General features: G+C 44.5%; 1 protein-coding gene across 1 annotated transcript in view; it reads right to left on the reverse strand.

The window, feature by feature from the left end:
- Positions 1 to 16,482, reverse strand: part of FAT3 (FAT atypical cadherin 3) — a 458,658-nt gene that overhangs the window by 64,518 nt on the left and 377,658 nt on the right. Inside the window, exons 11-13 of the mRNA XM_081909132.1 lie at positions 11,385 to 11,581; positions 10,040 to 10,193; positions 5,130 to 5,363 (exon numbers count right to left, since the gene is read on the reverse strand). Of these exons, the coding sequence (XP_081765258.1) occupies positions 5,130 to 5,363; positions 10,040 to 10,193; positions 11,385 to 11,581 (585 nt within the window). The remainder of the gene's footprint in view (positions 1 to 5,129; positions 5,364 to 10,039; positions 10,194 to 11,384; positions 11,582 to 16,482) is intronic.

Genomic DNA, 16,482 nt, shown 5'->3' on the forward strand with positions numbered 1-16,482 from the left:
GATCGCCACACCAAGTTCCTGCACCACTGAGCCAGCTGAAGGAGACTCAGGCTGCACGGTGGTATGCAGAGGTACCACCTGAGCAGCCTTACAAGTTCTGTCAGTTGACTTGGCACCCAGTCAGGTGACCCTAGGAGCTAATACAATGCCACCTTTAGGTCATGGTCTGTCCCTCAGCTGAAGCAAATTGTTTCCTAGTGTGATAATGTGCCAGACAAGAGGACATGATTGCTGATCTCCTCACCCTGCCTCTGCAATGTAACCTTTTGCATCAAGCTTGAAGTGCCACTCCTTAGTTCCAGAACAAGACATTCTTCTTTTTTCCTGCTTTAGACTATGCAGACTGCTGAGCCAGGGGGCTGACAGCTTGTTCTTTCCTCTGATCCCTCTACCGCTTGGGATGCCCATTCCCAGTGAACTGTGACACAGAGCTGTCTTTGGTTATCCCACCAGAATGTATGAGGCCAAAAAGTGTGTCTGGAGAGGAGAGGTTATGTGTACAAGAATCCTGCCCCAAGAATCCTGTGCAGACTGGGCAGGTACGCTGCCCAGGTTGTGCTGGAAGATCTAAAGGGAACACCTGTGCGTGTTTGACTAAATGTACTGAGAAGCCTCTTTATGATCAGGAACCCTGCTGATGTGCTTAGAAGACTTCACATAAACATGTGAAGGTTGGCGGAGGCAATGAGGACATGGGCACTGGGGTAGGGGTGGGACATGTGTCACCTGCCTCCTACATGTTTTTCTTCCCTCCTGTGCTCAGACAGAACACCTGGAAAGGGCTGGTGCAATAGGTCAATCAGAGCTCTGTGTTGACATCAGGCACTGGAACAGAGTTAACTGCACTTCTTCTAAGTTGCCGTGATCAGGTCTGGCACCACCATTAAGCAAGATGAGATGGTATGCCTTGGGCAATAGATTTTTGAGCACTGTGGAAGATAGTAAAATTGTCAGTTATTTTGCATATTGTTTTCATTCCCATAGGGGAGGGGTGGTATTTGGATTTTCTGCCTCAGGTATCAGGCTGCCTGACAACGACTATTAAGTCAATGTTCTAATTACCAAACTCAGCAGGAGGAAGAAAAACCAAGAGAATAAACAAAAACTACTGCCCACGTTGTAAAAGGCAAGGGACAAGGTGTGACCAATGAAGCCACTGAGATAAAGTGGGAGAAGAAAAATGGGAGAAATAAAACACAACGCATCACACTCACATCTATTAAAAGAAACCCGTTTTGCAATCTGAGATCTCCTCTACAGATTGTGCTGAACAGGCTAGCAGGACCACCCAGGGGCAACATAGCAACTGTTCACAGTTCAAAATGGAAGCTCCTTTGAGGCACTTCCTGCTCCACTTCCTGTTTCCCATTGCCAGGGAAGCTGCCACTTGGAACTGCTCTTATTTCAAAGTGCGTTGTCTCTGGGTGCCCATCCTTCTCTGTTAACACTCAGGGGTGGAGATGTCTGCTAAACAAGAGAGCCAACCACAGCCACTTGTCGAATTACAGGGAGCCGTACGCTGAAGCTGACTCGAGACCTGAAGGGAAAGTATTGTTGTGATTGCCAAATTTCTTTCCACTGTAGCGGGACAGCTACTTGAAACCTAATTAAACGCAAATGCCAAAGCAAAGCCATATATGTTCCCATGTTGATGTATTTATTTTTACAGCCCAGCAACGGAAACAGCAAACAAAGAACATTGCTGTAAAAGTGACAATGTACCGAAGCTGGTGATTCCTTATTCTCAGAGGCAGTTGCAGAATTGCGGCCCCATTGTTCGAAAGCAGAAACTTAAAAGCTTGACATTAATCAGACACACCAGAGCTACTGATCTTCCTCCCAGGCATATTCTGTTAATTTAAAATTTTGTGTCGGTATTTTATGTCTTTTTGCAGTGACAGGAATGCATGGTAAAAAAAAAATTAAAAAGAAGGAGGGGGAGGGGGGGAAGATGATCAAAAGCAACAGAAAATTACTTTTGTTTTCTGCCTGATATGGCAGAAGTGCAGCTGCTTCACCAGAGGGATCTGGGGGCCTCCGTTTCCTCCAACCATATTCGTAACGAGCAGCCGCAAAAACAGAACACGGACTCTCACTTAAATTGCATTACCAAAGATTAGATCACCCTCTATGGATGAAGACTTGACAAGAAGAAGAAAAACCACCCTTCTTAATTTAACAGAGACAGTATCATAAGCCTAGAAAAAGTCATTAAGCCCAAATGGTATTTAAACAATAATTTTACCATTTATCATCTGCAGGGTCAATACACATAGGATATATTTCCAAACACTCAGAAGTCATTAAAAGTATGTGGCATTTAAATGATGATTTTATTATCTGTCTATTCTGATACACAGAGGATATGTGGCCGAGCATTCAGAAGCTATCACAAATGCAAGGCATTTAAATGATGGCTTTATCATCCATCATTATTGTTATTTATTTGTATTGCTAGAGTTCCCCGTGGCCTCAGGAGAAGGCATTGGTGGGTTATACGGCACATAAATATGGGGTTACAGATAGCTTGGATTTTTTATTTGTCAGTGAGGATTTGGAAGATTTTGTTTTAGTAACCATTCGGTATGGAGACGTCACATGGGATCCATTTCTCCTGGTCTGAGATGTAATGAGGAGAAACATATAGCATGTCTTATAATGGGTTTGAGATCCTTTGCGATTTGTTGTGTTTTCCTTCCACGTGAAGACAGAAATGTTGAGAGTAAGACAGAGAACATCTCTCATAACCAGGTGCAGGGATAAGCAAGAGGAGATGGTTTGCAACACCACTGGAGAGAAAATGCTGGAGTAGAAAGAACTTCTCATCCAGCGATGCAGTTCTGAAGATCATTAAATCTGGATTAGTCAGCCATCAACACCTATGACCATCCTCTTCCAAGCTCAAAATCACAGTGGGCTACTGAGTAAGTTTGTGGGTCCCTTTCCTGCACATCTCTGAGCTACGTTTTCACTGAGCTGATAAACCTATGCCTCGGTTGTACTACTTCAACAAGGAAGGGGAACTGAACAACTGGATGCTTCTCTGTATATAACAAATTATAGAGCTGAGCCATTTATTCTCAAAATAGTTTTTTTTTCTGAAAGGGAACCCCCCCCCCCAAATATTTTCCCCTTTCCTTAGTTCCCCAGAAAAAGGCCATTCTACAGAGGTTTTTGCCAAATATTTCCCACAGTGATGTGCCTCATCATCCCCCAAAAACTCTTGTAGAATTTCTTTCCCCTGATACAGAGAAATATGGCGAAATTGTTCCTCCAGTTTTATTGCCCAGAGATAGGCTGGCAGGAGCTGATAGGAGTATAGTTCAAAACATCTCAAGGGCATTGGCTTGTGAAGGCTGGCACAAACTACCATGGTTTTGTGTGATGTTTGAAAGTAACAGATGTCTTAAGGTTACTTCATAGACTCCCCCCCCCCAAGCCTTTGACACAGAGAAAAGGTATGAGGAGCATGTCTGTGAAGCATTTAATTAGTTTACCTGGTTGTGGCTTCTTGGATTACCACCAGCTGCCTGAATGATGTAGTTCTGATGAGACAAACTATCTTCTAATTATACACAGGGGTATTAGGGAGGTCATTCTCCCCAGGATTTCCCTACTTCAGGGTTTTAAAAATCCCGAAAGACAAAAAAGAGAGAACCAATCTCAGGATATTGAAGAAAGAGTAATGCATTTTTTCAAAAATAAAATAAAATAAGAGAGTGCACAACACAATTCAGCGAGAACAGGCTTTCCTACAATATATGGAGACAACACTGCTATTGACAATGGAATTTCTGTGTGAATGATAGTAATGAGAGTTTATATAAATATGTTACTTTTGAGATTGTATTTGGAGATTTTCATATGTTTTAAGTACAGCTTATTAATTGTTGTCCCATTTCTTGCAGAACACCCCCCCCAGGAAGGCCTGTTCTCATTAGTCACTAATAAAAACATGAATTACTCTTTCTGCAGCATCTTGAGATTGGATTTTTTTTTGTCTCTTTCACAGGATTCTTCCCATTCTCCCCCCCCCCCCGTGCATCGTAAAAACTTTACTAACTTTCCTCAAACTAATAATTAGAAGCTGCCCTCTTGACTCTGCCCCCTCCCCACTCTTCTGTAACAGAAATAAACTTTTAAAGTGCACCATAAAACCAAGTGCAGGGCATGTTTGCAAACGGCAAGTGTGTATGATGGCTTCATGTCTTCAGTATGGAAAGATTTATAGCTGTATTAGCAGAGTGCTGAATCAAGAGATCTCCCTTTTAATATCCACATATCAATACTGTCATGTTTCATTACTAGCATTTTGCGTTACTAGCATTTGACCCTAATAGCTAATCAGTATGGAGAATTGAAGGTCTGCAGGATGAAAATTATAGAATGAAAGCTTCAAGTGATGTCTCTACTAGTAATCATTACCATAAAAGCTGCTGACTCCAAGCTTTCTTCTGAACTGCCGTAATCGCTTATTTCGGACATCGAGTGCCCTGGCTTACGGCATCACAAAAGTAGAGAACTGTAGATGCAATAAGATTTTGCAAGGAACTTTACACTTGCATTTCCAAGCGCTAAAAATGTCTGAACCCGAGATCTAAACGCCAACATTTAACCTGAAATTCCAAGTTCAAAGACTCCCTTACTGTTATTCTGAAAGTTCGGATTTCAAAATACGAATCCCAAGTTTTGAATAATTCATATTGAAAAATCAAAAGTTTGGTACTCAGAAGTCATCGTGCAAGTTAAGATTGTGTTTACAAGGAATTCAAAGGCTGTATGCTGCATTCCATATTGGTTTTAACACAAACTGTAGCTCAGTGGTACAGCACATGTTCCTCATGAGGAAGGTCTCGGGTTGAATTACCAGTATCTCCGGGTAGGGCTGGCAATGTCCCTAGTATGATACCCTGGAGAGCTGCTGGCAGTCTGTGTAGACATTATTGAGCTACATGGACCAATGGTCCAACTATAAGACACTTTCTTATGTTCCGATGTTACTAGTGTTCCGATGTTACTAGTGTAAGAAAGCAGAAAGTAGAAGAATGTAGGCAAAGAACAGAGATTTGCAAGCTCTGCCAACCTACAAATTTTTGTGGTTTGCGTCCATTGCAGTCTTATTGACTTACCTACATCAGGATCGTTGGCTTGGACTCTCGTCAGCAAAGCTTTAGTGGCCGTGTTCTCATAGACACATGCGGTGTAATGGTCAGAAGAAAACGCTGGTGGGTTATCATTAACATCTTCCAGGATGAGATGGATTTCGGACTGACAAAACCTTCCTCCTCCGTCTGTTGCCCTTGCTATCAGGTTGTACACAGGGATCTTCTCGCGGTCTAATGGGGCTAAGGTTTTGAGTTCCCCTAAAATCAATTGATTGGAAAATGGGGGGAGAAATGAAACCAGAGTCAACATCATTCTTGCCATTTGTTGTTACTATTACTATTGCTTTGTTGCTGCAATGCAATTTCACTTTCAAAATGGTTCACAACCTGAGAACTGAGCAAAAGGAATATCACAGAAAGGAATTGCCCAATCTCCTCTTTCCCTTTGCATCTTGCTCAAGTGCTTCCACCCAAATTCAGGCAATTTCAGCTTCCCACACTGCAGTCTACTGTGCCCTATCACACACTATTCAACAGGCCCCCAGGCCTCCATTGGTATCTTTATGGGATATAGGAAAGCTCTCTTGCCCGAGCTACCTTCCACTTGCAATTCTCAGGAGGATACGTATTTTTGAACTTTTGCTTGTCCCAAGGACATAGTAAAATGATTCTAGAAAAGGATGTGCCCAAGAACATTATCAGTTGAAGCAAGCATGCTTTGTTCTTCAAATAGTTAATGCAAAGCCATTAATTTTAGTTGAAGCAAACCACTGGATTTTTCTCTTCCTTCTTTGGTTCTTATGCAATGAACAAATTTTGCATTCAACAACTTTTGACTTAACACATAGGACGGGTAGTAGCATGCCAAGGTTTTGACAACTCATGAGTTTTGCAATCATAAGAAATGCAGAATCAGACCAAAGGCCTGTAACGAGTGCAGCTTCCTGCTTCACCGAATGGCCAACCAATTGTCTCTTGGGTAGTCCACAAGCAAGACATGGGGGCATTAGTCCTCTCCTCATTCTCCCACCCCCTGCCAACTGGTATTCAGAGGTCTACCACTCATGCAGCATGTAGACATGATAACTGTTGGAAACACGCCTGGGAAGGCTGCCAACTTCCCAAGTCATTGGGGCATCTCTCCGGTGGTCCCCTCTGGCTGTAAATCTCCCTCAGTCCAGAGAGACCGGTGATAAGCGACTCCTCTCTCCTGAGAGGAGCACACTCGTCTTCTGGCATATCACTGCAGAAGAAAGAGCTCTAAAACTAATTTATTTACAGTCTATAATACAAAGACTCCATCAACACATCTGTGCTCTTTGAGCACCAGTACAGAACAGCAACACTTTTAGAAGTGAAACTAACTTCCAACAGTACTCCAACAATACTCAGACCTCCTGTCTCAGGCTCTCTCAGACACTCACACGATGTATGTAAATCACATTACAACAGTACCACTTGCTGGAGCATCTCAGATAAAAATCCTAACAATAACTGGGGTAGCCACTGACAGACATGTTCACTCAGCACTTTCTACCACATTGCCAGAGCCAGACCAAGGTGTGTTTGTTGGATTCAGACCTACACTTGGATGCTACCTTCTTCATTCCAGGGACCCTGAAGCTAGTTGCTGGAAATGCAGCTTGAAAGAGAAGCTGGAGAACACTAGGCAAAGGCTACTGTTTTGCTGATCAGGCAAGGAAGGAAGGACAGGCTTCTGGTATTAGATCTGTCCAGTCCAAAGCATCCATAATGCCTACCAATCACATGGACTGCTGTTGCTCTGAAGAGAGCTGTATGCACACTGTCCTATGTTGTACTCTGCCTTCCCAGGCACAGTGGGTGCTTCTTGGTGACCTGTTTATTGAGCACTCATCCTGATTTGCTTGCAGGGAGATTAGACGATGTTGTCTACTTAATCAACAATGGTTCCAATTTGTTTGCTTGGAGATTAGGTGATGTCGTACTGTATTAAATCAAGTGTTATGCAGCGCATTTATTGCTAAAACTCTTATCTTTGGGGGTAGTGGATTTGTTGTGCAAGACCTCTCAACAATAATTGCACAGCCTGAACCTGTCGGCAAAGTGACTAAGTCCCACACCAAGATGGCAACAGTCTGGAAGTGCCTGTACATCCTTCAGTTTCGGTGTTATACTCACAAAATGTTATTGCCTTTTTTTTTGATAGCACAAACTCGTTGCACCTGCTGATGGGATAATTAATTAACCATGGAGGTCTCTGTGCTTTTAAAGTGGCATCACAGCTTCTTTACTATCACAGCACATATCCCTTGCCTTCCTCGTGTCTTTCTCACTGCATGGGATATGGCAAAGCACCAAACTTACTGGAGCTTTCTGCTTTCAGTATCTGTGCTATGTTACAATTAGCCAGCAACTCCCATCTGATTGCAACTTCATTGAACATAAGCAGATATTCTTCCTGACCCATGAGAAAAGCAATGCTTTCTGCTGCATGCCAGCACCTAGCAACTGTGAGTAGCTGCTGGCATTGCTTTGGCTCTCCCACTGTGCCCATGCCTTGGTCTGAGAAGCTGCTGGTCATTACGATTTTCCCAGTATGCCCTGAAGCTCCCAATGTAGCACAGGAAATTGAAATGGAGGGCAGTTTTCCAGACCCAAACTTTTCAATTAGGTAAGCCTGTGGTTTGGGAGAGACACACATCATGGAGGGGGCCACCAATTGACATATTGTCACTTGGTGTCAATTGGAGAAACCAACTTTGGAGTTGGGGGCTCAAACCTGGAGCCAAGCTTTGTTTCTTTCTAGGTCCAACAGAACCTTTCACTACCTGAGGAAGCTACTGCGACTCACCAGTGTGTCTGCACAGCTCCAACCCTGCTGCCACCTTGCTCCTCCCAGTAAGCGGCAGAGGCTCAGTTGCTGGGAGGCTATTGCTGCAGTTCCTGCCCCACTAGGAGAGCCATTCCTGAGATGAGCCAATAGCCCAATTCAGCATAAGGCAGCTACCTATGTTCCCTCCTGCCCACCACTGTTGGGATCTGTCTGACACTTAAGGATGGATGGATCTGTCAATTTTTTCATTTTTCCCATCTTAAGTTCAGTTCTCCACATTTCCACATCTGTTTGAATTAAGAAAAAAAGTCCTCATGAAAATTAATAAGGATTTTAGTGTATATTTCTCCTAATACACACACTTTTTCTATGCAATTTCCCCTAGTATGTACATTTTTTGCAAACCAATTTTCCTCGCTGCAATGCATTTTTATGTTATATTCACCGGTGCATTTAAAAAATAAATGCACTTTGTATATATCACCTGGCTGCAGAATCGCATTGCAACATCTGGATAAGTTTGAGTTTTGAAGGCTGTTTGTGCTTCAGCCTGTGTATTCTTTTTTGGGGAAGTGTGAATCATGTAGGTTTCCCTTTGAGTGCAAACTGTACTGAATTTCTCTGCCTTCCCTGTTATCAGGTCCTCAACAGGCCTTGTGGATAGGCTGTGTGGGGCAGCAGCAGTGGGAGCAGTGGCTCCTTTCTTCTCCCCTGCCCTTGGGAGAGGAAAAAGGAAGGCCTCACATCCATGCCTCACACAAACCTCTCATCCGCAGCCCTTATGGCTGTCTCTTCAAAGCAGGAGGTCCTTGCCTGCTTACACAAATCTCCCCGGAGCAAGCAAATGAAGCTGCCTCAGCAAATGAGAAGCTCCCGCTTCATCAAAAGACAGCAGCAGGTTGTGTTGGTGTGTGGGAGATTTTCACAGAGCAATAGAAAGTGTAACGGCTCCTTCACCTTCCTTGTTTGAAGCCGGGCATAGTAGGTCTCTGTGGCTCCATCCGTATAGGGTTCTGACTGCTGCTACTGTGCATCAGGATATCTGTGTTCATCCTCCATATTCGGAGGAATAGCATTGGTTGCTGGGGAGGAACAACAATGGGAGAGGGCTACTGCCTTTATGTTCTGTTGCACATGGGCTTCCTAGAGGCATCTGGTTGGCCACTAAGGGGAAAAGGATGCTGGACTGGTTCTTTTTTATTGCCTCATGACAGGCTTACATGATATCGATCTGCAGGGAAACAGACTCCTCAGATCTAGGTAAAAAAATCAAGGAGTTGATTTCTACTCCACCACTAGGAATATCTAGCTTTTCAAGCATCACTTACTCAGTACAATAAGCTGTAAGCTACCTTGCCTCTGTACTGTTTACTCTATCTTTTCAATGGGGACTGAGCTGTTATTTTTCCTGTTCCCATTGTTCCCTCTAACACAGAGCTTCTCAAACTTTTCATGCTGGTGGCACACTTTTTTGACAGGCATCATTTCATAACACAGTAATTCAGTTTTACTAGCAAACCAGAGTATAAACTAACCCTTTTCCAGCCCCAGGAAGAGCACGGGAACACACAGTTTGGAAAGCTCTGCTCTAATGGTCACCCCCGTTTTCCTTCTATTTAACAAGTCCGCTTACCTTGATGGTGGGCGGTTTTGAGGCCTTGCAGCAATCTGGCGAGGGGGACAAGGGTCTGGCTGTCTGCCTACCAGTGACTGGCCAGTCTGGTGGGCTTTTGGGTGGGCCTCCTCCTGGGGGAGGGCTCGGCTGGCCAATCAGCACCACTTGGGCCTCCCCCCTGGGGGGGGGGGATAAATCGTAGCCCGACCCAGCAGTCCTTCCTTCCGCTTCTCTTCGCCAGACATTTAACAAAGGGATACTGCCTTACCTTCCAAAGCAGCATCAGTCCTAATGATTTTCTTCCACTCCTTCTTCAAGGAAGACAGACGTAACCACACCCTCTTCCAGAACAATTTACACAACTTCTTTTATGAGAATCAGCAGCGCACATTTCTACGGCTCAGCAGTAATCTAGCATTAAACTCCTCAGTGTGAAATGCGGACCATGCAGAGACAGCCATCATTCCAACATTAAACCAGCAGTGAAGACTATTTTCATCTTACCACTTTCTGGTTCCAAGAAAAACTTGTTGTTCCCAGGGCCGTACAGCGAGTAACGAATTTCCCCGTTGGATCCGATGTCCGCATCTTTGGCACCCATTTTAAGGATGACTCTGTTGGGTGGAATGTCCTCGGGAAACAATGCCATATATGTGACCTAAGGACCAAAACCCAAAACGACAGAATGTGATTTCCGTTGTGAACGAAACTGTATGTATGGTTTTAGAAAAGAGATGGCTTTTGCGCAATGAGGGGCCATAGCTCAGCAGCACAGTATCTGTTTTACACACTAAAGGTTCCAAGTTCAATTCCCGGCATCTCTAGGTAGGGCTGGGAATGTCCCCTGCCAGAGATGCCAGGGAGCTGCTGCCAGCCCGTGTAAACAATACTGAGCTAGGTGGGCCAATGACAGTTTCAGATTTCCAATTTCTCATTATTTCATGGACATCTCAGCACTGGACTCGCAAAAAAAAAAAAAAAAAACAAGGTACAGAAAATACAAACCCAAGCTTTCCAGTATAAATTAAGTGGATACTCAGGGATGATAGAAGACCACCTTGGCTGTGAGTCCTAGAAGACCTATTCCCTGTTTTGCAGGCCTTTTTTTCACCTGGCCTGGGAGGGTGGGGCCTGGACTGACTCCAGCTACAAAAGTAGAGGCTGCTACTGGTATTGTTTAGGGTTTTTTGTTGTTGAGGGGGCATACTAATTTGTGTACAGTTGTACCTTGGTTCTCAAATTTAATCCGTTCCAGGATTCTGTTCAACTCCCAAAACGGTTCAAAAACCAAGACACGGCTTCCGATTGGCTGCAGGAGCTTCCTGCACTCAATCGGAAGCTGCAGAAGTCATGTTGGATGTTCAGCTTCTGCAAACCGGAACACTCACTTCCGGGTTTGTGGCGTTCAGGAGCCGATTTGTTTGGGACCCAAGCTGTTCAACTACCAAGGTACCACTTTATCTTTATTTTTAGATTTTATGATATGGAAATTGTTCAATATGGTCAAACTTTTTGGCATACTTTATTTATCGTTTATGACTACTTTTGCTACATTTGTAATTATGTAAATGCTGTCATGTTGTAAGCCGCCTTGAGCTTGGTTTTAGCTCTGGAAAGGTGACATACAAATAAAACGATGTATGTCTGAGTTGTAGTCAACATATGGAGAAGCACCTATATATATCCCTGGTCTTTGTGCTACTCTTTATCTGGTACGATTTTGTACTGCATTGTTTTAACTTTGTCCAGACATTTCACTGGCCAATTTAAATTTGCCAGTGTGATATATAAACCTAGAAAACAACACTCTATTTTTAATTTTGTTTAAAAAAATATGTTGCCAACCAACCTGATCGCAGACAGGGCTGTTGTCATTAACATCTGTGACAATCACTTCCACAGCGCTCTGTGTTACAAACAGTCCATCAGTCGCTGTAATATTCAGAAGGTAGACATCCTGTTCTTCCCGATCTAATGGTCTCTTGACATAAACCTTCCATTCATTCTGAACCATGCCAAGGGCGAACTTCCCTTTGGGATTTCCTCCTGTGGAAAAAGACAATAACCGTTATTAGAGCCACATATATTGTTCCCCAGGGACGCGGGTGGCGCTGTGGGTTAAACCACAGGGCCTAGGACTTGCCTGTGACGGGGTGAGCTCCTGTTGCTCAGTCCCTGCTCCTGCCAACCTAGCAGTTCGAAAGCACCTCAAAGTGCAAGTAGATAAATAGGTACCGCTCTGGAGGGAAGGTAAACGACGTTTCCATGAGCTGCTCTGGTTTGCCAGAAGCGGCTTAGTCATGGTAGCCACATGACCCAGAAGCTGTATGCCGGCTCCCTCGGCCAATAAAGCGAGATGAGCGCCGCAACCCCAGAGTTGGCCACGACTGGACCTAATGGTCAGGGATCCCTTTACCTTATATTGTTGCCCTGTCTGTGGGAAGTCTCACAAAAAGTGAAAGCCTGGAGGTGTGTTCCAACCTTGAATGGCTTTCATCAAGAGAAGGAGCTGACTTTGGTTTTATTTCACTCGCTTCCTCACCTGCACTCAACCCTCCCAATTTCACAAAATCTTTCCAGCGCTGACACTAGCAAAACAGTGCAGTTGGTCAGCTTTGCTTTAGCCTCCTGATAACTATTTGGCTTACTGTGGTCCTCCGTCTTCTGCGACTACTCCAAAAGCTGCACGTGGGGCTTGTATCTCTCTCAAGTCAAAGCTGGTAACTTTCAAGAAAACAATAATAATAAAGTTTTGAGATCATCCCGTTGTTTAGCTTGCGCTAAGGGCAATCAGACTCAAACTGTGAACAATCAATAGCCTCCTCTTCACGACAGCACGACTGTCTTTCCACTTCAGTCTCAAGAGAGGATGTACTACAACCCCCTCACTCTTGTTACCAAGACAATTTCATTAGCTCTTGATTATGCAATCAAGGGAGTGCAGCAGGTTTCCATTAAGGAATCGTCTAATGAAAGCTTTTATCACACCGCAGTGTTGTTTCTATTTTCATTACAATTTTTGTTGCGTGTGTGTGTGTGTGTGTTTTGTAGTCTGCAGAACACACAAAGACACATGTGCCTTAAGTAGACCTAACGAGGGGTCGTTTAAGGAGCAGCTTAAGATAAGGCCGGCAATTAGATTGAATTTATACAAGAGGAAAAGGCAGCCAGGAGAAGGGATGAAGCCAAATCAGCTTCCTATTACGCTGAAACTGTGACACCGAACCCGGCGATATTACTTTTCTGCATCATTACACCGCATGGCAACTAAATCAAGTCAGAAGGCTTGTCCCCAGCTATCATCCAAGAGGAAAATAAGACCATTTCACACACTAGGGGATACGGGGAATTAAAAGCATTGCCAAAACAGTCCTGGTGGATGGCCATTAACGTTTCCAGCGGTTATTTATGTTTCCGCTTAAAATGTTACATTTGCCAGTTTGTTCCGTGCAGTAATCACCTTCAACATGGCTATTCCTTGCTCATGAATTTCCCTGGGGCACCTGGCCAGCCATACTCGGAGACAGTGCACTGGGCAAGGGAGACCTCTGTTATCAACAGTACAAGCATTGTGATGTTTGCTCCGTTCCACTGAGTTCAATGGAGCTTACTCCCAGCGTAAGGCACCAGGAAATCAGGTCAGATCTTGTTACAACAGAGACGCAGTCTCGCTGGTCGTGCTCACCTTGTGACGCAAACATGGCGCAACAGCCATTTATGAAAGTCCACTAGGAGCCCGATAAAGCACCAGTAATTTGTTGACTGCCCAGGACTGCACAACAGCAGCGACAATGGTTGGGATGGCAAACATTTTAAGAGCTGTTCGATAAGGTCTGCTATGTGAGAAGTGAGGTTACAGTGAACCAGACACAGGGCCTTCTCGGTAGTGGCACCCGCCCTGTGGAACGCCCTCCCATCAGATGTCAAAGAGATAAACAACTACCTAACATTTAGAAGACATCTGAAGGCAGCCCTGTTCAGGGAGGTTTTTAATGTGTGACATTTTAATGTATTTTTAAACTTTGTTGGAAGCCGCCCAGAGTGGCTGGGGAAGCCCAGCCAAATGGGCGGGGTACAAATAATAAATTATTATTATTATTATTACTACTACTATTCTCCGAAGAACATGTTGTGGAATACACCTCGAATAAGGCACCAGTCTGGATGCCTTTAGCTGACACCATCCTGTCTGACTTCAAATTACAAGAATGAGATTCTGACTAAACATCAGGAAGAACTTTCTGACAGTAAGAGTTGTTTGACAGTGGGACGGTCTCCCTCGGGAGGTTGTGGGATCTCCCTCCTTGGAGGCTTTTTAGCAAAGGCTGGATGGCCATCTGCCACGGATGCTTTTGCTGAGATTCCTGCATTGCAGGGTTTTGGAATAGATGACCCTTGGGGTCCTTTCCAACTCCACACTTCTATGCGGCCTGGTAGGTCACATGTTATGTAGACTTGGCCTATACGGAATAGCATGTTCCTTTTAAAATTGGTGCGAAGAATGCAAAATAAATAAATCAATGGCTTGCACTAAGTCAGACCCCTTAATTAATTGAACCCCACAGCAGCAGATTTCCAAGGTTTCTGATGGAGCCGTTTCTCAGCCCTACCTGGAAATGCCGGGATTTGAACCTGGGACCTTCGGCATGTAAAGCAGATGCTCTTCCATTGGCCTGTGGTTCTTTCTCATGCATGAAACAGATATCAGCGCATCCATGTGTAGCGGGCTTTCCTACCAGGTGGCTGCATTCAGCCAAGCAACACTCCCTCTGCATTCTGATGTGTACCATGGTCTCTCCCTGAACTTCTGAATCACACTTGACAAAGATGTAACACAAATAAATGAGCCTTAACAGTACAATAGTTTAAATATTCTTGGGATTAAAGGGAGCGGGCGAAGTACACAGATATATTTCCTCCCCGCCCCCCGCAAAGTTCTATGTATGCTTTCCTGCAGACCTCGTTCTGTAGTGATTAATTAGCTCTCCCCATCAACATATTTAAGGCAGGTTCAGCATCTTAAGGGCGCTCTAATTAATTCATTTTTCATTGTAGATTTTTTTTCAACCGAAGGCTCCTGGCTGCAAATGTTAATGGCTAATTTTTAAAATCCACCCGCAGTTTTTCTTCCTACATTCTGCTTGGGCATCACAACATCTAAGCGTTTGCTCCAAAAAAACCCCACCACCCCAACTTTCCCCAAAGGCCTGGAGACAAGAAAAATATGCACTTTTCTCTCTCGTTTGTTTTTGTTTACTGCATGGTTGAATAACATCCCCGTCCAAACCTTCCCTCCTCAGCAAATGTTGCAAAGCATACTTCAGAGCTCAGCGAGATGAAAGGGAATATGCAGATCAGAAACGAAATCTTTCAAGCACATTTTGGCGAGCCACATGCAAAGTAAGTTTAAGAGGCAGAGACTGTGTGATCGCATGAATTCTTGCTGTGAGTGCTAACTTAAAACTGAATACCGTCTAAATTATAAATATATAAAAAAAGCTGAAGACGGGCCATAGCTCATCTCCTGAGCACACGAAAGGTCGAAGGCTCAATCTCCACCGATGCTAGCATGCTTTCGCCTGGGATAACTCAGCCGGTGGAGCATGAGACTCTAAACCTCAGGGTTGTGGGTTTGAGCCCCATGTTGGGCAAAAAGATTCCTGCGTTGCAGGAGGTTGGACTAGATGACCCCTGTGGTTCCTTCCAACTGTACAAGTCTATGATTCCAGTGTCTCCAGGTGGAGTTGAGAGGGACCTCTCCGAAATCCTGGAAAGCGGCTGTGCATATTCCTTGAAAAGTACGAACAAGGTACATTCTCCTTTGAATGTGAACTGAATAGAATTTCTTCTCCATCCCCTCATACTTTCTGCGTCTTCGTGTCTGAATTGGCTATAATCAGCATCTTGGTTGCTCTTTCTCAGGTAGAACTAAATTAAAAAATTCCTTCCAGTAGCACCTTAAGGTAAAGGGACCCCTGACCATTAGGTCCAGTTGTGACCGACTCTGGGGTTGCGGCGCTCATCTTGCTTTATTGGCCGAGGGAGCCGGCATACAGCTTCTGGGTCATGTGGCCAGCATGACTAAGTCGCTTCTGGCGAACCAGAGCAGTGCATGGAAATGCCGTTTACCTTCCCCCCAGAGCGGTACCTATTTATCTACTTGCACTTTGACGTGCTTTCGAACTGCTAGGTTGGCAGGAGCAGGGACCGAGCAACGGGAGCTCACCCTGTTGCGGGGATTCAAACCGCCGACCTCCTGATCGGCAAGTCCTAGGCTCTGTGGTTTAACCCACAGCGCCACCCGTGTCCCTTAGTAGCACCTTAGAGACCAACTAAGTTTGTTATTGGCATGAGCTTTCGTGTGCGTGCACACTTCTTCAGATACAGGTAGAACTGTTTTCCTTTTGCTGTGTCCTGGGCATTATACTGACTGAAATGTCTGAGGCAGCGCATGTCCAGGCCTCTTAGGACACACATGGTGGGTGGAGAGTGTGAAAACACAATTCTACAGACGTTGCAATATTGTAATAATTTGGCCCATTATTAATTCCAATAATGGCAAAATGGCGATTTACAGATCATTAGCATCAAGGAGCTCAGGAACTGTGGATCACCTACTAACCGCGGGAGTAGTTTGTTACTCAGACAGAGGGAAACCTACAGCAAAACGCTGAAGTGAATGAAAGCATTCTTCCAAAAAGTGCTGAGATCTCTTGAGAGCAGAGCAGACGTCCGTATGATTTTACATTTCTAGCTCAAGATGGATTGTCCACATCTTGCAGGTAACCACTGCCTTCCCTTTGAGGGCAGATCTAAAAGACTGCTCAGAGCACAACAAACACTGTTCACATTAATTATCCCCTCTCCCTCACCTCTGGGTTCAGTGATCCGCTTGCTTGCGGAGACTTCGTGAAGTAAATGGTTCGTGCATGATTGTATTTACAGAC

This window comes from Podarcis melisellensis (assembly GCF_964234715.1).
Source record: "Podarcis melisellensis genome assembly, chromosome: 4".
Classification (NCBI taxonomy): domain Eukaryota; kingdom Metazoa; phylum Chordata; class Lepidosauria; order Squamata; family Lacertidae; genus Podarcis; species Podarcis melisellensis.